Source organism: Chelmon rostratus, chromosome 7 (assembly GCF_017976325.1).
Source record: "Chelmon rostratus isolate fCheRos1 chromosome 7, fCheRos1.pri, whole genome shotgun sequence".
NCBI lineage: Eukaryota > Metazoa > Chordata > Actinopteri > Chaetodontiformes > Chaetodontidae > Chelmon > Chelmon rostratus.
In genome coordinates this window covers 12,779,858-12,800,792 of record NC_055664.1, presented here as the reverse complement: position 1 = coordinate 12,800,792, position 20,935 = coordinate 12,779,858, and the positions used below count along the sequence as shown (strand labels likewise).

Below are 20,935 nucleotides of genomic sequence, written 5' to 3'. Positions count from 1 at the left end.
AATGCGTCATTGCAGCAGTGATGCAACTATAACAGAAAGCCTCTCTTGAAATAAATGTTCCTCTGTTAGAGCAACACGTTCGACACAGTATGTGTGAGTCAGACACTCAAACACTCTGGCTGCTTCCTGACTTCACACTCGTGTACCTGGAACAGGTGAAAAGTGTCTTACCTCGTGTTTTTCCTGGAACTCGGACATGTCCATACGGATGAAACCCTGCAAACACACGATGGATTAACCTCCCCAAGAGGTACAACAAGCTTGTCTGATGCTGCTGTGTCAGTGTGCATTTTGTGTTGAACGTGTGGTACTAAGAGTAACCATGGAAACCAACACAAATTGAATTCTCTGTCATTTCTCCACTAAATTAAATGGCTATGTGTTTTCTATCTATAAGAAGAGCTGTTTTCCACCTATTGACCAAATGTTAAAACACTGGTGTGTGTGTGTGTGTGTGTGTGTGTGTGTGAGTGAGAGAGAGAGAGAGAGAGAGAGAGGGAGAAACACACTCAGTACACAACATACCTTTTTGATGTCCTTGTGCATGTAGCGGGCCACCTGTTTGGCCAACTCTGTCTTTCCTGTGACACCCGCCATCCACCGGTCAGACCAAACAGAGACATCATTTAATTATTCTGCCTCAAACAGGAACTGCCTCCATTTAATTACTTTGGTTTTAACATTAAAAAACAAAAAACAACCCCTGCTTTTTTGGAACACATCAGTATGCAGAGATTTCAGGAAGTCAGGGAAACAAACACACTCATTTCAGACAGAAAGATGAGCTCACTCCTTCTCTGAGTGCTGGTCTAAACCCCAGTGCCTCCCCCTTCTGTGAAGCTTTCAATCATTTCCTGCTCTCCAGAAGCACACATTATGTTTGTCGCTAAAATATTCTGCATATAAATGCTCATATATGATATTGATGTCTTGTGTTTGGTATGCATACGATGCGTGTGTGTGTGTGCGTGCGCGCCTGTGTCTTGTTGCTGTGTTTAATATTGATGTCTCATGGCCACTGTTAGTCGCTGAAGGCAACAGAGAATATGAAGACTGTCTCCCCTTCATCCATCTCTCTGGCCTGTCATTTCACCATCTCCCTCTTTTTTAGCCATCCATCTGGCCCTTAATATCGCTCTGTCTCCCTCTTTCCTTCACGCTAACACACACACACACACACACACAATCACACTTCATCTTGCAATTTAAGCCTTTCTCCAGAGATGTCCTTTAATGTTTGAATATCTGCTGATATCCAGCTGATCTAAAACTCCACAGTACAGCTTTAATTTGACTAAAACAATTCACTTTCGATATTCTAAAAATACACCCTTAAAGATCATTTTTGCCTTCATCCTGACACGCTGAACAGTGTGACATGCACAGACAGAGGAGTTTCTATCTGTTGGATCTGTTGTTGCACAAAGGTCCAGACAGAATTGAGACAGTCTCAATTCATCCCCACCATCCCCAGTGGATATCATTAATTGAAACTGCTGGCTGCTGTTGTTTTGTTACTGTTGCTCTGAGAGTTGTTCGCTCTCAGTGCTGTGGGTCAGAAAGAGGTTCCAGTGTTTTAAAGTGCAATCAGCTGTTTTTGACAGCTGGGGTACCCGCGGCTCAATGGGCTGCAGTAAACAAAAGGTTAGAAATGGATGGAGCTTTGCAGAGCCAAACATGATCAATTAAAAAAAAAAACGCCTTGATCTGTCCGGAAATCAGTCTTCCAGATCATGTACACACACAATTCTGAACAACACCCACTGCTTTTCTATGAACATCTTTGTACATGACTGTGTAATGATATGCATATACACATTAACACAACCAGCTCAGTTCCAGACCTCAATCACTGCCCAGTTCCTCAGTGTTTTCTGTAGTTTCACTGGTTGGAAATTGATTCACTGCTCAACTTTATTATCCTCTAAGTAAAGCTGTTTGAGAATCAAGTGAGCCAAACAGAGCCTTTGTGGGTGGGACTAAATTTGCATCAGACGGGCTGTGACATCCAAAATGTTTGCAGTTGCTCTCATTAAAAACAGCTCCTGATATGAAAAACTGCATGTAAGCATAGAATAAATTCACCATATTAATGATCTCACTCTTTTCCAACCCAATTTTAACTCCTGTTCACTGTATTAAGACTAGAAAAATCAGAAAATAGCTGACTGAGGGAGTGAACATGAGAGACATTAGTCCTTCTTTTTTATCTTTGAAATAAGAAAATCAAGATTTTTGCAATTCAGTAATCCAATGGGCAGATGTGAGACAGAAAAAATGCTGGTTTAAATTATTCTTCTTTTACTTCACATGCTCCATTATGACACTTGGAGACAAACTCATTTACTGAAAACTAGGCGTGGACGTGACACGGGTGCTTTTGTGCTCTTGTGTGTTCTGTTGCTTTTGAAATCAGCAGACTGGCCGGAGGAAAATACTCCATTCAACAAACTTCACATCCTCAAGTGTTCTGTTTATTTTGGCCGCTACTTTCAGGAAACTGAAGAGGGTTTTTTGATCAAACTAGAAAGGAGGTGCTGGGTGTGAACGATGAGAGAGTGCTTTACCAATTCCCGACGAGCCGAGGAAGAGGAATACGAGAGGATGCTCTTCATCGTACCAACCGTTCTCCTTCCTCCTGATGGCTACACAGTGCAGATAGAGGGAGAAAGAAAAGCAGGACTATTATTTCACTCATTTGCATTTGTTGACTTTGCTTTCGCATTAAGTTTCACCCAACTGAACCGAGTTGACCTGAGGGCGGCGGGTATCCCAGAAACTATGATAAAAGAGTGACAGAGCAGGGATGAGAAAAGGGTCAGAGACATTTGGTGGAAAAAAAAGGAGAAAGAAGAGAGAAAACAGAGCAAGAGAGCAAGATGAGAGACCTCCAGAAAGCTACCCACGATGCCTCTCTTCCCCCCTCAGTCAGTGGGGCCATTAGCCAGCGGTAATTGTGTTAGCCTCCCTGGCGCGGCCATGGCAAAATCAGTTTAGCATAGATCGCAGCCTCACACACACACACACACACACACACTCACACAGACACACACACACACGCTTGCTTAAAGAGGAGTGCCTACCCAACCCTGCCATCATCCCAGCAACCACACACACACACACACACACAAAGACAAGATGATGAGGTGGGTCGGAGGGGAGTAAAGAGTGTATTTGGCCGAGGTTTCAGCCACTTGACGAAGAAGCAGACTCCAGCACAAACTCATCCAAATCCGAAGCTGTTGAGAGGCCGGGGCCAAAACCAGAGCCATAGATTTTAGAGCGGGGGTTTGGCCAGCAGGAGCAGAAAGGCTCTGGGTTTGATGCCGCTGGCAGGCTGAAGCCTATCTGTGTGGACTCACTGTGGCAGTGTGGGTTTCTTCTGGCTGTTTTCAGGTGTCCTCCCACAGTCCAACAACAAACATTCTAGATTAATTGGAAACTCTAAATTGCTCAAAGGGCTGATTATGATTGTATCAATGTTAGCCTTGAGATCGACTGGCCCCCTGTTCTCAGTGTCACACACCTTTAGGGGCTGGGACGCTCCGGCACAGACATCAATAAGCAGGTATAGAAAATGTATGTATTCTGTTGTACAAAAAAGCTGTGTGACAAGCTGTGCACCTTAAAACCTCCCAGTACAACATGCTGCTGATAGACCAGAAGTCATGACCATTTCTGACTACCGTTTAGTCAGTATCTTAATGTGTTTAGACAAAAACCTTTATCAGCTCCACCGTAAACATAATGCTCTGAGTACTTTTGCTTTAAAGCTCTGTATTTGAAACACAAAATATTCAACAGAATGATGCTGTTTAATAAATACTAAGTGCATTACAAGTATGGCCAAATGCTCAGTAAAATTATGAATATATTATGGTTGTTTTATTTATGAACCTGTGCAATTTTTAATTACAGTGTTCAGTGCTGGCCATGTTAATACTGCCACCTCAGGCTAGTTTTTCTCAGCCTGACAGAACCCACACTTGGTCCGTCTTTGGCTTCTACTTAGTGACTGTGGATTGTAAATTAAAGTTACATAATAAGGTAGGTACTGCATGTCTTTCGCATGTTGAATCCCTGTCCATTTGAATCTGACAGAAGAGAACACAACCCGGAAACACTTGTGCCACATTTTCTTTTCTTTCTGTGTCGTTTTTTTTGGTGGCATATAGTTGCGTGCAGCAATACACAGAATCCATGTATGTGGCATGTCACGCAGATGGCACATGGCTTAATCAGATCAAAGACAAAACCGCCATTGTGTAAAGATGACATGTACTGCACTTTAACACGGGTCCTGAACCCAGGTCCCAGTGAGGCACTGGGTCCCAGTTGAAGACATATACTTCATTTTTCATACCCAACATTGTCTTTTGGCAAACTTTTCCTAAAGACGAGTTCTCGGTGTAAATATTCTATACATAGTTAGCGACTCTGTTTGAGCTAATGAGCTTAAACAACGTGACACAGAGGTGTCAATTTCTTGGCAAGCCACTGAGTGCAGCCAGAACAAGATAAGTGGCAAGAGAGCGCTGAGGAATCAAAATTTCAGTTTAACTTTCCATAGCAGTCAAAGTGTGTCCAACAACAAGGCATCTTTTACCAAGACGATGAGACCCCTCCTGCTCACTCACTGCGATCTGCAGCTGAGCGAAGAGGCTCTGTGTGTGTGTGTGTGTGTGTGTGTGTGTGTGTGTGTGTGTGATGCAGTAAAGCTAAAATACTTCACGACAGACATGAGATCTGAGTGCTAAACTAGCTACTAATAGCTGATAATCATAAAGAGCAGATGCTTGGCAGGAGAAGAGCAGGGGAGGCAGGATGAGGGAGGCAGAGAAATGGCGAGATGGTACAGCAGAGAGGGAGGCAGCAGGAGCAGCCGAGATAAGGAGAGGAAAGAGGAGTAAGGATGTGGAGGGAGATAAAGAGGGGAAAGAGAGAGGAGTGATGGAGATAAGGAGACAGGGAACGAGGTAGAGAAACAAACGAGTGTGTCAGAGATGGACACGGAGATGAATAGTGACAAGAGGGGCTCCAAAGCTCCGTCTGCTTTATCAACAGCTGTGTGAATGACAGCGTAACCTTCTGTGTGTTTGTGTGTGTTTTAGCTGATTGAGACCGACTTTGACAGAAGGGCACATTGACATTTCTCAGAGGACCCTGACAACAACAAGGAAAGGAAGGAGCCACAAAACAAATGAAAGCTCGCTCGCTCTTTCTCTCTCACATGCATGCACACACTCACACACACACACACACACACACACAGTCAGAGCAGTGTGTATTGGGCAGGTCTGGTTGGCTCTAACATGATTATAGAGGGATGATTCTCTTCAATAACTCTTAGCCCTGAGAGCTAAACCTGGATCAATCTAACCTCCTTCCTGTGCATGTTTGTGTGTGTATGTGTGTGTGTGTGTGCACGTCGATGCGTATCCTGCTGCAGGCCAGCTGTTCATCATGGGGAGTTCAGGTGGAAGCAGCCAACATGATGACACACCAAATTCAAACTATTAATAAATAAATAAATGAACACGCAAAACTTTTTCTAGTTCTTTCTTTTTCTTTTTTCTTTCTTTTTTTTTTACTTCTGATTGTTGTTTTTCTACAACAATCACAACATCCATCCTTTTTGCACTACATATACATCTCGTAGTACATATTCTGTCGATAACTAATCAACTGAGGAAGGATAGAAAATTATAAATTCAATTTAAGTAGTTAATCAAGAAAAAAACGCCAAATATTTGCTATTTCCTGCTTCTAAAATGTGAGGGCTTGCTTTTTTTGATCACTGTAAACTGAATATCTTTTCTTTTTGGACTGTTTCAATTTCAAGATGTCACCTTGGGCTCTAGGAAATATTTGCTTTTTTTTCTAGCATTGCAGCGTAGACACAGGAAACATGGAGAGAGAGAGAGAGAGGGTGATGACACGTGACAAAGGTTTCCGGCTGGAACAGAACTGGAATCGTTGCAGTCACATGTCTTGTGTTTTAACCACTCAACCACCAGGCCGCCCCTGTCGTGGACATTTTCCACTATTTTCTGGCACTTTACAGACAGAGTGATTAATAGAAATAATGCACAAAATGAGGGATAAAGAAAATAATCAGGAGTTGCCGTTCTATAGATTGCATCATTATAAGAACTCAAATAATAAAAAAATACGTGTTGTATGTGTTGCTTCTGTGATGACATAATCTGGTCATGTGCAGCTCTCTCTTCTCTCTTTATCCTCACATCCTTTTCTCATTTGTTGCCTCCTTATCTACAGTATATTGCTTCCTCTCTTCCCGGATCCATCTCCTCATCTAAATCTCTACGTCCCCTCTCTGATTCTTTGGCTGATTCCTGCTCGGCTCACCTTTGATTAAAAAAAAAAAAAAAAAAAAAAAAAAAAGCCAAAACAGCAAAAAGCATAGTATTAATGTACAGAAGATTTTTGTCTCAGCACATGGATCCTCTGTCTGCCTCTTTTTCTGTCTGCCTCTTTTAGGCATCCCACGCTTTCTCTTGCTCACTTTCACTGTGTATGTGTGTGTGTGTGTGTGTGTGAGATATATTCACTGTAATACTTCTCAGAGATCAATAAGCTGTTCCTTTATCACTGTGGCGACGTCTTCTATGGCTTTCAGGACAATTTGCCATGATAACAACAATCATTCATCACCTTGCCAAAGACTACAAGTCCCACGATTCTCTCTTCCTTCAAAGGCTCCCAGCAAAAGCTACGCTGACGCTTCTAACTACCACCACAGCGTCCCCGTTTGCATTTTGAGTTTGCAGAAATCTATAGTTTGTATTTAAAGAAATGTAGTTATGCATCTTTTTTTTTTTTTTTTTGATGAAGTCTTGAGGCGAACACCCAAGTTGTTCTCCTGTTGGTTATAAACTCTCCAGTATTTGCTCTCACAAAAACGTTAAAGATTATAATATCCGCTCCTAGCTTTGGGAGTAAGTTGATTATTTTCACAAATCTGCCCAAGATCATAAAAATAATACACAGCATGTCTGTCTTTGCTGCAGAACCTTTCTGAACACACACACTCTCTCTCATCTGCGGATCAATACATGGCCTCCATGGATGCCTGGTGTAATATCAGCTCTTTACTGTCTGCTGTGTTATTGTGCTCTAACTCATCCTCCCTCCTCTTCTCTATGCATTACACTCGCTCTCTTTGTCTTTCTGTCAATGCTCCGAGCTTTCTGCTTCTCTGCTATCTTCTCCCATCAGCCTTCCCGTCTCTTTTTTGTCTCCCATTGCCTCCATTTGTTTTACCTCTGTCTAATTTGTTTTTCTCTTCCTGTCTCCATCATTGTGCCTTTCGCCTGCCACCCCTGACTCTGTACGTTTTGAGGAGGCGAGAAGGACGGCGCAGCATGGAGACCACGATGATGGAAAGATGCAGAAGGTGGAGAACACGAAGAGAAAGTGGGGAAGGACAAAAGGGTGAAGGAGAAAGAGTGGGTGTGATGAAGATCGAGGGGGTTGAGAGAGAGAGATGGAGGGAGAAACTGAGGAAAGGAAAGGGAAGAGAGACAGAGGGGGGGAAGCAGGAAGAGGGAGAGAAAAGAGGAGGAGGGGTGAGGGGGGGTCTGTAGTATGTCTCCTCTCTCTGTAATCGTGTTAACTGGCGGCTCCAAGCCTGGCCTCAGCTGTCACACACAAACACACACAAATGCACACATACACATACATACACAGGCATACACAGCACCTGTGTATGCCTGACAGACAGCTCATTCATCACAATTAACCAATTACAGCCTCCGCTGGTCTGTCTGAACCCGCCTACTGCGGGAGGGAAGGGAGGAGAGCAAGAGAGAGGAAAAGGAGGGGAGTAGTAAACAGAAACATGCTGAAAAGAGAGAAAGAAAACCCTCTGCACCTGTGTGAGAGTGTGTGTTTACCTGAGGCCACAGTATTGATGGCCCCCTCCTGTCCGATGATATGCTCCTTCAGCCTCCTCTCTAGGGGGAATCTCCTCCTCTCCTCCGCCTCCCGCCGAGCCTGCGCCTCCTGGAACTAGATGGAGGTAAAAAGAAGACAGGGAGCAGATGAGAAAGGAGACGTTTGCTGGGGAAAAGGGCAAAGCAAAAATCAACTCTGAATACACGAGGACATGGAAGAATTTCCAGGGCTCACCTTTACCACCTCATCCGCACAACAAAGACACTGACACAAGTAGTAGTGTGTGGCCGAACACACCCTTAGACTGTTATGAGAGATTAGACTGTTCAGCTATGACTGAAACCACATAACTCAGAATCCCTTCTAGACGCAACAATAACGCTGTTCCTCCATTTTTTTTCTTTAACCGAATCAATGTCCAAGGCACAGACGGTGTTGCATGTCGTACAGACCCTTGATGGATATTTGTGATTTGTGGCTATTTAATAAAACTGACCTGACTGGACTCTTAACATCAAGCAAATTGTCTCACAAAACGCTTGAAAACGATTCATCACAATCTCTTAATTTGTCCCTACAGGAAATGCTGTTTTTGCTAAAATGATGTCATATAAGAAAAGCAATCTCTGCACACAGGTGACCAGTAATAATAACAAAAATTAGCTCCCCTACTCTGTCAAAAAGATTCTGATGAAGTTACTGCATAGCCACATTTCAGTTAAGCAACTTTTTTCACTGACTTTGCGTGACTGAAACAGATCTATTCAATAATTTTACCAGCGACCTTGTAAAAATTTGTTAAATTTAGCTAATCAATAAATCTTTACTGTATGCAGGACATAATTTCTGTTACAAAGATTAGCTGCTAAATAGTGGAAATGATTTTATTTTGTACACAAAGCCAGGTAATGAATGCAATCTTTTTATATCAACGATCATTTTGTGAGATTAAGTGTCACATTTTTTAAAATCTTCCTCTCTCTGACTCACATTTCCTCTTTTCTGCTGATTTGATCTCTCTTGTGCTCTTCTTCCCTGCGCAAAATCTTTTTCCCCTTATTCTCCTGCCTCATTCCCCCCCTCAGTTTCCCTCCCTTTCTTTCTTGCAGTCGCCCCATCACTCATTCATCCTCTCCTCTTTGTCTCCTCAGACTGCAGGTCTTCACCCTGCAGTGGAGGCAGGCTGTTTATTCTCTCTCTCCATCTTGCTTAGCTCTGGCCTGCTGTCAAGCTGGTAAATAACTGCGGATAACTCAAGTTTTATTTAAGAAAACAGCAAAGCCCAGTCCTGCTAATACACCCCCTGTGAAATACCAAGAGTCCCTTCAGTCAGCTGACTGTGTAGCTTTGTTCACCTCCAACCTGAACTAGCCTCATTCCCTCCCAAATTTACATCACATTTTAACAACGGGAGCATGAACATGAAACACGAACTACAAATCAAAGTATGAGACAAAAGAGAACTGGATTTTTTACAGTTTGTGATGATGTGAATGACCTTGCATGTGCAGTAAGTGCTGAATCAAATCTCTATGCTGGTTCATAATTTCAAATATCTTGATATTAACAACGCTGGAGACAACTGGAAACATTAATTGTGACTGCTGCATGTTGAGTAAGGGCCTCTGCTTGAAAAAACCTGAGCATAATAAATAATTAAACTTCCGCACAGTCTTTCTTTGACTTTCAGTTAATGATGTTGTAGTGCATTGATTCATTTTAATGTAAATATAATATTAGAACAACCACTCCAGGTTATATGTAGGATGATAATATCAATAAAAAGTTGATATATAATCCAACTTTACTCTTCAGCACATTTTTAACCCCAGTTAACCTCCACCAGCCTTCACTAATCTAACACTCAATAGCACCTGTCACTCAGTCACCAGACGCTCACAGACCCCCTGAGGAGTGTGTGTCTGTGTGCATGAAGGCAAGTAAATGACACAGATGTCTGCTGAGTGAATCGTGCTGAATCATTCAGACCAGACCACAGGAAACAACTACAGTATCAAAACATTGTGTGTGTGCATGGAAACCGATGTTGTTTTAATTGCTTGCAGGTTATGGACAGCTTGTGTGGAAGCACAACAAAATTGTATTTGCATGAGTGTGATGAGTGTGTCATACCTTGCCTTCCCACTCCTGCAGCACTGTGCTCACGTCTCCCTCCTTAGCATAGGCCCGTGCTGTGTGTCCCAAACCATTGGTCTGCAGGGGGTTGGCACCTGAATGCAAGCATGCAACACACTTTAGAAAAAAAAGCTATTTGTAACCTCTCATAAAACTGAAACTAACAACAGAGCCACATCGTCTCTTTTTAGAAAAATGTGCTTTTTCGTTGCAAGTACCAGAAGAATATGCACACACCACCTGAGCAGGAGGGTCAACGCGTCGATCAAGGGACTGAGGTTAGAGGTCATATTGGGTCAGGGGTCACTGAGACTAACTGCAGTGAAGCAGGAGGGCCATGCAATGACCCTGTAGGGGGTATCATATCTGCAACGCGTGCCGATAACACACACTTTGACCCCTACTCCCGCACGCTAACACCCTGCATTATTATATAATCTATACACACTGCAGGTTGTTGCAGGTTGGGGGCCATTGAGGCACACAAGAACAGACACTGCCTCACAGCAGGAGGGGTCAAATGGAGGAAAAACTTTGTTAAACGGACTATCTTTAAGTGGCTAGAGTATAAATGGGGGAGATGAATAATGTCACAGCACGTATGAAGTGTGCCAGGACTGGAGAGTGGTGGGCTTGTCAGTGAGGGTGGTTAGCAGTGCCTTCTGCCCTGACCTGTGCCACCACTCTCTACACACACACGTGCCTCCACATGAACAAGAGCACGTCTCCATGCAATAAATAAATAAAGGAAGGGTTTTTTTTTTTTGGAAAATGTGGAAATGGCTTCTTCTGCTAAGGATTGCAAAGTAACAGCCATCACACAACATACACATACAAATGTGGAGCTTAGGTCTGAGGTAGATTCTCGACAGCCAACATGTGCCCATTTCCAGGCAAGACTTGTCTCAAACCTTCGTACCTTATGGTTGCGGCTAAAAAGTGCCCACTAAACCGATCGCCTTTGTTTTGAGAATAAAACTTAAAGTTTGTTAAAAGCTCTATTGAGTCTGGCACCATCACAAATTCTGATTTTAGTATGATAACACATTTTGGCTTAAAGCCTTTGTGCTGAATGCTTGATTTTTCTACTTATTTTTTGGTGAGACAGTCTCTGATTTTTAATAAAAATCTTATAAACGGTATCATCTAAGCAAAGTTGGACAACTTTAATCATTTGAGATGCTTGGATTTTTTGTTAAATTCCAGAGATGGCAAATAATATTCAAAATTATGTTTCCATTACTGTACAATCACCTGAAAACAAGAATCACTGTGTTTTTGTTACCTTAGAACAAGCTCTTTATATCTACAGAGGGAGTGGCTCCTCTTCCACTGTGTCCACTGTGTCGCACTGTCATGTTTCTACAGTAGCCCAGAGCAGACAAAACAAATACTACTATAGACTTCACTGGACTTACTCAAACCTTACTGGCACAACTGGGGATTCAAATGGGTTTTGTGACGAGTCAATGTGCAACAATCTTTGGAGAGCCAGACTGAGGCCATAATGCAATTTAAGGCACTACAAAAACACAGCAAACTCACTGGGGTGACATGAAATGCCTCATTTTATGATGCATCAATAATACAGTGATCCCTCTCTGATTAAAATAAACACTGACATAACTCCTTAAAGATATATTCAAACTGGATCTATCAACAGCATATTACAGGCACTGCAGCCTTTCAACTAACAAGGGTAGAAATTTACACCAAATTAACAAATAGTGACTACTCTAAAGTTTTTCTGAGCGAGCAACAGTGAAAACTGTAACAAAGTATGTAATCAATACAGGTGCTGGTTGATCCTATTGCTCTGAGCACCGACCGCAGAGACTGTGACGATTATCGATAAACCCCTAAATTTTGTGACCTGCTCATGAAACTATCGATCCTGAAAACAATACAACACTAACCACCCGCCCCCCTGCCAAAAAAAAAAAAAAACATGAGGGAGGAAAGCAATAAAGTACCCCCACACACACGCAGACACACGTGTACACACACACACACAGAGGACATAATAAATAGCATCATTTAGGGCTTTAATATCAGGCCAACCCTCTGGGCCATAGCACTTTATAACAGGATCAACACTAACGACACTCACACAAACAGACACACACACCACAGCTGAACATTCTCACACACACACACACAGACACACACACATACACACACTCGCATACACAGGATCCCTTCATTAGGAGTGCTTTAGTTATGCCTATTAGGAGTCCCCTCCTCTTTCCCATTTCCTCCTCCCTCTCTTTCACTGCAGCTGGTGGGAGAGAGCCCCTGCTGCTCTTTGTGCACGAGTGTGTCCTTGTATCTGTATTGTGTGCGTCCGTGAGCATGTGTGTCTCTTCTGGCCTCCCACCACCTATGGAGCTGTCCATTACAGAGCGCCCCTGGCCACGGGCCTGATCTGGAGCCTGGGGAGGAGCCAGAGAGCCTCCGCAGGTAGTGTGAGGGACTGTGGGCCGAGGAGAGGCCCGAGGGTGGGCCTGGAGACTGTGATGGATGGAGATGTGAGTCGAGGGCCGGCGAAGGCCAAAAGAGCAAACCCACGGTTAGCAGAGTAACATTGATGCACACAAACACAGGGGAAATAACAAGGTATAGGACACAATGCACACATACATGAAGGGAAGATGCCACAAACACACACACACCCCCAAACCGACACTGATGTCCCGAAGCTGTGGCGGTTTATAAGATATTTTGTGATTATGTTAAAAAAGATGGATAGGAGGCTACAAAGAGGAAGTGGTTTAAAGAAAAAGACAAATGACACAAACTTTGTCGAGAATAATAAAAAAAGGCATTAAAAACTTGTACAAGAGGCTTTAATTAAGCGTCCATTCACATGGACAGTAATGTGTTCGTGATTGAAAGTCTGTGATGTCATGATTGTTATTGGCCTTGATGGTGGCGCCAACCCAGCAACGGCCCAGTCGGGTGAGGAACAGCCCACCACGCCTTTAATGTGATTGTCTTAAAACAAATGTCTCTGCTTTGTGAAATTTCTTACCTTTTTAATTCAAAAATGCGTCTGCAGAACATTTGATTGGATTAGACAAAGTGATTTGTTTAAGCGTACAGTGTGCTTACAGACGCAGGGGTGAGACGGGAGAGACAGGCAGACAAGAGCTTTGGATGCACCATCCATCATAAACATAAACAAGACATTAATACTAGCTTCTGTGTGTGTGTGTGTGTGTGTGTGTGTGTGTGTGATGGTGGTGGTGGTGGTGGTGGTGGTTGGGGTGGTTGGGGTGTTTGATCCAAAGAAAAAAAAAAAAAGGACTGTTCTTAGATCAAATACATATCAACCTAAAAAGCAACATCTACAAATGTCCCCCAGGTTAGGACTAAAAAGGCGTGTAAAAACTTGAACATATCACAAGGATGAAAACATACATGAATATATTATTATCTGAATAAATAAAATGGAAGCTGGAACGCACAAACACACACGCTCTCACACACATACACACTCACAAAGACAAACACATCCTGTGATTGTGGAGTTACCCCAAGGGCATGTTCTGTGCGGAGGTCACAGTTCAACTAGGCCTCGCTTGTTTAAGAGCTGCTCGCCTGGAAACTGAGGGGGATATTCTGCCCTGAGGGTCTGTGAGTGTGTGTGTGTGTGTGTGTGTGTGTGTGTGTGTGTGTCGGTGGAGCTGAGTCAACGACAGGTGCGAGTGTAATGGGGGTGAATGGAGAGGGGGTATGAACAAGTGATCAATTTCAAATGAGCTTTGTAATACTGTTTATATTACTCGGGGGTAGAAGCGTTAAGATGATGATGCATGGAGAGCTTTTTAAGGCTGATGGAGATGATACTGCCTACAGCTCTGAGGGCAGAATGAGAACCATTTAGTTTGGATTGCAAAGATTAAGGTAAGGAGCCTGGTGTGTGCCGTGATAAAACTGGCACTCCTGAATTGGTCATTTGTTTCCTCAAATTAATCAATCACACAATACAATAAATAATTGTGCATGAGCTAGCAATAGAGAAGCAATCTTATGCCATAAAAGCAGGGTGTCAAAGAAAACCCAAACTTGTGTATATCCATGTGCCTCTGTATGCAAAACCAAAATCAAATCATCATCTGTCGAGTAACAAACAAACAAACATACAGGACTGAAGACATAGCCTCCTTGGTAGAGGTATTAAACCAGCATAGCAGCTGGCAAATATAGACTGAGCATTACCCACCCTAACAACAGATAAAGACATTGTGTTAAACCACTGGGACTATTTCCTTCCGGTGGACAACATAAGTGAGTTCTGTCAGTTTGTTTTAGCCGAGACTGACACAGTTCAGGTGACAGCTGGGCTTCAAAAGAAAAAAAATTAACATTTTTTTACCGCATGAGGGACGGACGTCTAACTAAGAAAGGGGGCGCAAAAATCCTCCAAACTCTTTCTGCCTTTGTCTGCATTACAGATGGATGGAGAGTGTCAGTAGAGCCACAGTGAAGCCGAGACTAATTACTGACTTCATTTTAATTAGAAATGGATCCTACTTTCATATCTCTAAAGATTTTACTCAGGTGTGTGTTAGAGAATCAACTGCTGCCATAATGTAAAACATCAGAGTTGGTATGCAAACTGTACACAAGAACAGCTAATAGTCTACGTGTAGATATCTAGACTCTCAGAGGTGGAGTTAGGGATGAGGTTGGGGGTGTGACGTACCGGCTTCCAGCAGCATGCGGACGGTGTGCGGGTCATCAGCCAGCGTGGCGTAGTGAAGCGCCGTGCAGGCGCGGAAGCCGGCCCTGCTGCTGAGCCTGCTGCTGAATTCGTCCTCTCTGGACACGAGGACTGCAGGAGGGGACAGAGAGCAGCGCATGGACAGACAGGAAAGATTAGAACAACAGACTGCATTTTCTATTGCAGAACAGGGAAAAAACACACGCACGGCACAGCAAGAGGCCTGCTGGGAAGATGGTTCATTTGTAGGATTTTTACTGAATTTCATGTTAAAAGTTCTGACAAAAATAATTAAAAAACAAATAAAAGGGGGCATGTTTAGACTCAAAACTGATTTGATAAAACACTAATTCCTCAACGATGGAAAGAGGACGGGCATGAGTTCAAGCAGTATACTTTGTGCAGCTGAAGAGAGGAGTGTGATGAATTACAACTTCAACTGGAAATGTTTGAGCCTCTGAATCTGGAAGAACTTTCTTTAATCTATTCACAGTCGATGGTGAGAATCCACAATGTGTGACAACGATAATGTCTTTCCTGTTTCCAGCTTTACGAGAGTTGTTCATTTTCACAGATTTAAGCTAAACTGTCCAACATGATAAGAATAATATGAGTTGTGTTTGAGGGTCTCCTTTGCTGTGCTCCTTACTAATAATACAGATAGTCTATCATTCTCTCCTTACTTCTCTCTTTCATAAGAGCACTCATCTCGTGCCACTCCTCCGTCATCCATTTTTATTTTTTCCGCCTCCTTCCTCTCCTCCTTGGTATCCATCACTTCCTTTCATCACTTGCGCCCTCTCCCTCCCTCTCTCCCCCTCCCCGCTCCCTCTATCCCAATAACTTTGTCTCATCCATTTCCTGACTTCCTCTCCCTCCCTCATCATCCCACCCATTTCCTTCAACCCCTCCCTCCTTCTATCACCCCTCCAAACATCCCCATGTTCTTCCTTCTCCTCCATCTTTAACCTCTCCCTCACTCCATCCATTGCCGCTCCCTACCTTCTACCCCTCCCTCTGCTTTCTTTCACTGCCTTCCTCCTTTTATTTTTCCTTCCTTCATCAGTCTTTCCCTTCCACCATCCATCCCACTCTTTTTCTCTATCTCTCTGGCAGTCTCTTTCTGCAGTGTGTGTGTGTGTGTGTGTGTGTGTGTGTGTGTGTGTGTGTATGTGTGTGTGTGTGTGTGTGTGTGAGAGAGAGAGGAGAGACAGGGCGGGATAATCATAGCTAACCCAATAAAGCGTCGCACAGGCCCCCCTAGCCCATCCATCAGCGTGCGTCTGGGAAACGCTTCCCCACGCTACGCCGGCCCCACGTGGACCCAAACCTGACAGCCATATAAATGTCTGCAATATACATATCCCATATAAATATGTCTGCAGAAACCCAACACACACTGCGGGGGGTGGGGGGGGGGGGGCAACGTGTGTGTGTGTATGTGTGTGTGTCTTCCTGTGTGCCATCTTGTCTGTGCATTTGTGCGTGAGCTCGGAAGAAAAACAAATAAAACACAGACTACTTGTCAAGGAACATGTAAAATAAATAACACAAAGGAAATGAAACATGTACATATATGCAAATCTTTATGCAAATCATCATGTCTCATAATATCTGGTTCAACATTTAGGATTCATATGTGTAATATAGCAAACACACACACAGTCACAAAGCGTGTTTCCTGTTTCTAACCTTCCAGCGAGTGGATGCCCTTCTCCCGTGAGGTGTCGTAAACGTTGTTGAAGTGATCTCCGGCATTTGGGTCGGCGCCGGCTTCCAGCAGAACCTTCACCACACTGAAAAACAACAAAAGACACACACATTTAAATATGTGCAATAATCCTGCCTGGAAATAGTTTTATAAAAGTGTAAACTTGCGCACAAACAAGCCTTCCCACAGTTACCATTCATTGTTACAGCCACCCGTGTTTAAAGATATTATCAAGTCTACAGGTCGGTGACAGGGATATATTCTACTATCTATAGAAACAGATATCTGACATAGCAAATTTTCATGAAGACAACAGGATCACTTTGTTTTCCTCAGAGTCCAACCAAAAAAAAACCAACACAGGACACCCTGCATGTGTTTCCAAATCTCCATTAAGAAACGATCCACACCACTTTAGAAATAAGAGGGAAAAAAGCAGCATGTTGAAGAGGTGATGTGAAATTGTCATAATTCTATATGGAGTAATAACACAGTTATTGCTTTGCATTAACAAGTAACTACGGAAGTGGTTGGTGTTGGAGTAGAAGAATATAGGGAGAAAAAGCATGAGTTCATTCATTCATTCAGTCTACATGGAGACACGACAGCAGATAGAAATTCTTTAGCACGTGTTGAAAAAACGAGCTGCGTTGGTATCATGTTATCTTGTTTCTACAAAATAAAAGAAACTGCTCAATGGAGGTGACAACAGTATTTCTGTTTATTTTCATATGAACACACAGACAGTAGGTAGATCCAGTCAGCCTCACCGCAGCTGTCTACAAACTGTGTTAATGCACTTCTTTTGTGCCGTAAATCAAGCCTTCATTTTCCCAGGAGATTATAGGGAACTAATTTCACAGCAACAGTGTCATTATTCTGTGACCATTACATTGTGCAATCAACATTTCCTATTTCCTAAAAATATGTTAAAGCAAAAAAAACTGGTCTGTTGTCAGGTCTTTATCAAAGAGTCTCTTGTTTTTGGTGAACTCAGTGAATTAAAAACAATAAAAAGGTTCTTCATATTTATGCAAAATTATTGTAAATCCAACACATAAAGCAGCCTTCTCATTCACAACAGTGCCCACAATGGCCTTGCACAACCTGACATATTAAAAGGGACAGTTACCACGGCATAAATAAAAAACTATTTCCTACTGTTTCCTAACATCGACGACATTATGCGGCACAGCAGCTTGATCTGAAGTCACGTTGCAGGAATGGGATGCAGACTGGATTTGGGATGAGATTTGGTTCCTTCATGTCATCGAACACAACCTTGACCCTGAAAGTTTCTCCCGTCCTCACAGCTTGACAACAAACACGCTGTACACGGATGCAGATGCAAATATCTCATTCCGCAATCGACTTTTTCACCTGATTTACATGGAGTCTGTCCCGTTGTGATGGATACACTCCAACGGCCACTTCCCTCCTTCACTACACACTTGTCTGCTTTGTAACATGTACATATGCGCACACTGAAGGGGCAAGGGTCGGGCCTGTTTCCGGCGTTGCTGGAGGGAGGTTTGTGTGTCGCAGTGGGTGTTTGTGTGTAGTCCTTCATTGGAGCGTACCGCCTTATAGAACAAACAAGAGAACCTCGGCAACACCACTCACTGTGACCCAGCGGACATTCCAGGTACCGTCTCTCCGTCTACAGAACACACTCACACACACGCTTTTTACATTTACCACCATGAACGTGAGCAATGGCTTTGACATTGAGACACATGCGCCCACATGAATACGCACAACAACTAGCCAGCCAGTCAACAGCGAATGAGAGCGAGAACAGGGGCGATGGCCGAAACATGAACCCTGCCAGTATGCTGCTGGCTGTCATTAAACCTGTGACTATGTAATGCAGCCTGGGAGGGAGTGATGGATCATTTTCAGCTAAATGGTTATGGCATGAGGCCTGAAAGGACTTAAATGGAGCTGAATGATTATTCATAGGAGGAAGAGGTAGATGCTTGACCACGAAACAGACTGCAACATCTCTTTAGGAGAAGCTGCGCGCTTTAAAATTAGTTTGACGGCAGGTATGACGTCAAGAATGATGAGGTTTACTCTGATAATGAATTTAAAGGTGAGGTGTGAAATCAAACAACCTGTTCACCTGTTACAGCAACAGAAAAAGTACCGGTTCAAAAAGAAAGAACAAGATATTTTGACAAAAATGTATTGAAACAGACTGAAGCCATAAAATATTTGAAGCATGAGTCAATAAATGTAATTAGGGATGAAAGATTAACCTGCAATTTACAGAGATTAATTTCTCAACAAAATGTTTATGAGCAAATAGTGAAAAATGCCCATTGTAGTTTCCTTGAGCCCAGGGAGACGTATTAAAATCACTTGACAGTCTAAACCCAAAGATTATTAGTCTTACATATAATAAAGTAAAGCATCAAATTGTCACATTTGAGGAGCTAGAAGCAGCAAGGGTTTGGCATTTTTGCTTTAAAAACGTTATAGAAACAGACAAAGGAAAATAGTTAAGGATAAATAAATATTTCAAGAATCTTTTCAGCTCTAAATGGAATCTGGTTCTGCTCAGAAATCACAGTACAGTACACCAGCTGAAGAAATTACTCCAGTATATCAGCAAAACTAAAGAAAAAATGGAATAAGAATGAGACACACTTTCCCTTCATCTCCATTAACATGATTAAAACCTGACCAGACTTTGGCAGTTTGTATCGTCGCTGCAGAACATGTGTGTTCCTGTGGGAGAGCGAGGCTGAGAACAGCCTGGCCAGGTCTTTGTGTCTGACCTTGCTGAGGGGGTATAAAGGACTATCGGGGGGTCCCCTTTTGTTACTGTATCACTGTGGTTGGGGGCGGCAGGGGGGCCGTGACCCACGGAGGGCTCTCCTCTCACCCTTGCAAGCACTTCTACAAACACATGGATGCATCCTCCGAGACACATACAGACAAACACAAACTGTGGCTGGTCACACGAGGCTGGGCAGGACTGTGTGAAGAAATGAGATGGTCTGAAAAGGGTTAATGGCATCAGAAAGGTAAACACGCAGGGATAAAGAGAGGAAAACTGCAGAGAGGAGGAGGAGGAGGAGGAGGAGTGGATGAAAGGAGGGAAGTGCAGCTAAAAAGATGAAAGAGAGGGAGATTTAATTACACAGGATAGTGCTAAAACTAATGAGCTTTTGAAAACAGTTTATAGTTTTACTAATCAACTGATGATCAAGTGGCTAACTTTATTTGGGACATTTAGGAGGAGAGTTGCAGCACTAATTTGAGGCCAAACTGAAGGCATGCAGAGGTTAATTAGGTTAAACTCACATTTTAAAGGACTTGACCAAAAGTTTAAATTACAGACTTCCTAATATTCCTTATAGGTACCAAAACAATGCTATCTGTAAATTACAAGAATTTACTTTCATAGTTAAATGAAGATGAAATGCTGGAACTTGGAACATTTAAAGGACATTCTTCCTGCTATACCACCGACCAGCTCTTGTATCGTAGGCTTGAAATAATGACCACTGCTCACTTAACAAGCCGGTGGTGAGTCTGGTGGATTTAACCTCCTAACTCGTGCCGAGGTTTGCCAGCAGGTGACTGGTGTTACTGCTGGGGGCTGGTGTTAGTTTCCCCAGCCTTGCCCCGGAGGGAAGACAGGAAACAGACACTTCCGGCACTCCTGGGCTATAATGGACACCCGAGCCGAACTGACCATCCATGTCTCTGACCACCTGGTCCAGACGCTGGACCTCACTTGACCTCATCTCACCTGGCGTACACCTGGGGTCAGAGAGATGCCACGAAGCTGCACTGCACCTTGTTTTACTATTCCAGTCATATAACCTGACGGTCAAATGTAATTTTGTTTAGCTGCACTTTTCTCCAAGTGTTTGTTTTGTTTGCAAATGATGAATTTTACATTTCACATCATCAGCTTATACACAAAATACACACTGCAAAGTTTTACTTTTTAAACAAAGAACTTGCAAGTAACCATGTATGTAAAAAAAAATAGATAACACTTTTGTTAAATTCTGCAATGAGGCAGCCTTGGAATTACTAACCCTAAAAAATACATTTGATTTATCACACAAGCTGCTACTATTAAATAAAAAATGGTCAGCAGATTACATTAAATATCACAAGGGGGAATGGTAGAAGAAGGAACAGCCACAGGGCTTAGTTAGATGAAGAGCTGCAGGTACAAGGCTCTTACTGCAGTACAGGTAAACCAGTACACTTCCAGTTCATCATCCAAGTAAACAAACCTGTTTACCTCGCTGCGCTGTCCTCTGGAAAAGCATTTACCACTTAGCATCATGGCTCTAATGGTTGCTGTTTGACTTAGCTAATTGTGTTTTTCCTCCATCGCTCTCAAAGAAAGTCATAATACTGTGTGCTATGTGTAAAAATGTGCCCATCATGGTCATCAGGCAGTCCATACAACATTA

General features: G+C 43.0%; 1 protein-coding gene across 1 annotated transcript in view; it reads right to left on the bottom strand.

Annotated features, from left to right (window-relative positions):
• The window catches only part of clpb (caseinolytic mitochondrial matrix peptidase chaperone subunit B), a 30,879-nt gene that overhangs the window by 4,224 nt on the left and 5,720 nt on the right, over positions 1-20,935 (bottom strand). The window contains exons 4-10 of the mRNA XM_041940234.1: positions 16,472-16,575; positions 14,762-14,890; positions 10,051-10,148; positions 7,917-8,031; positions 2,568-2,645; positions 526-581; positions 172-216 (exon numbers count right to left, since the gene is read on the bottom strand). Coding sequence (XP_041796168.1) covers positions 172-216; positions 526-581; positions 2,568-2,645; positions 7,917-8,031; positions 10,051-10,148; positions 14,762-14,890; positions 16,472-16,575 — 625 coding nt within the window. The remainder of the gene's footprint in view (positions 1-171; positions 217-525; positions 582-2,567; positions 2,646-7,916; positions 8,032-10,050; positions 10,149-14,761; positions 14,891-16,471; positions 16,576-20,935) is intronic.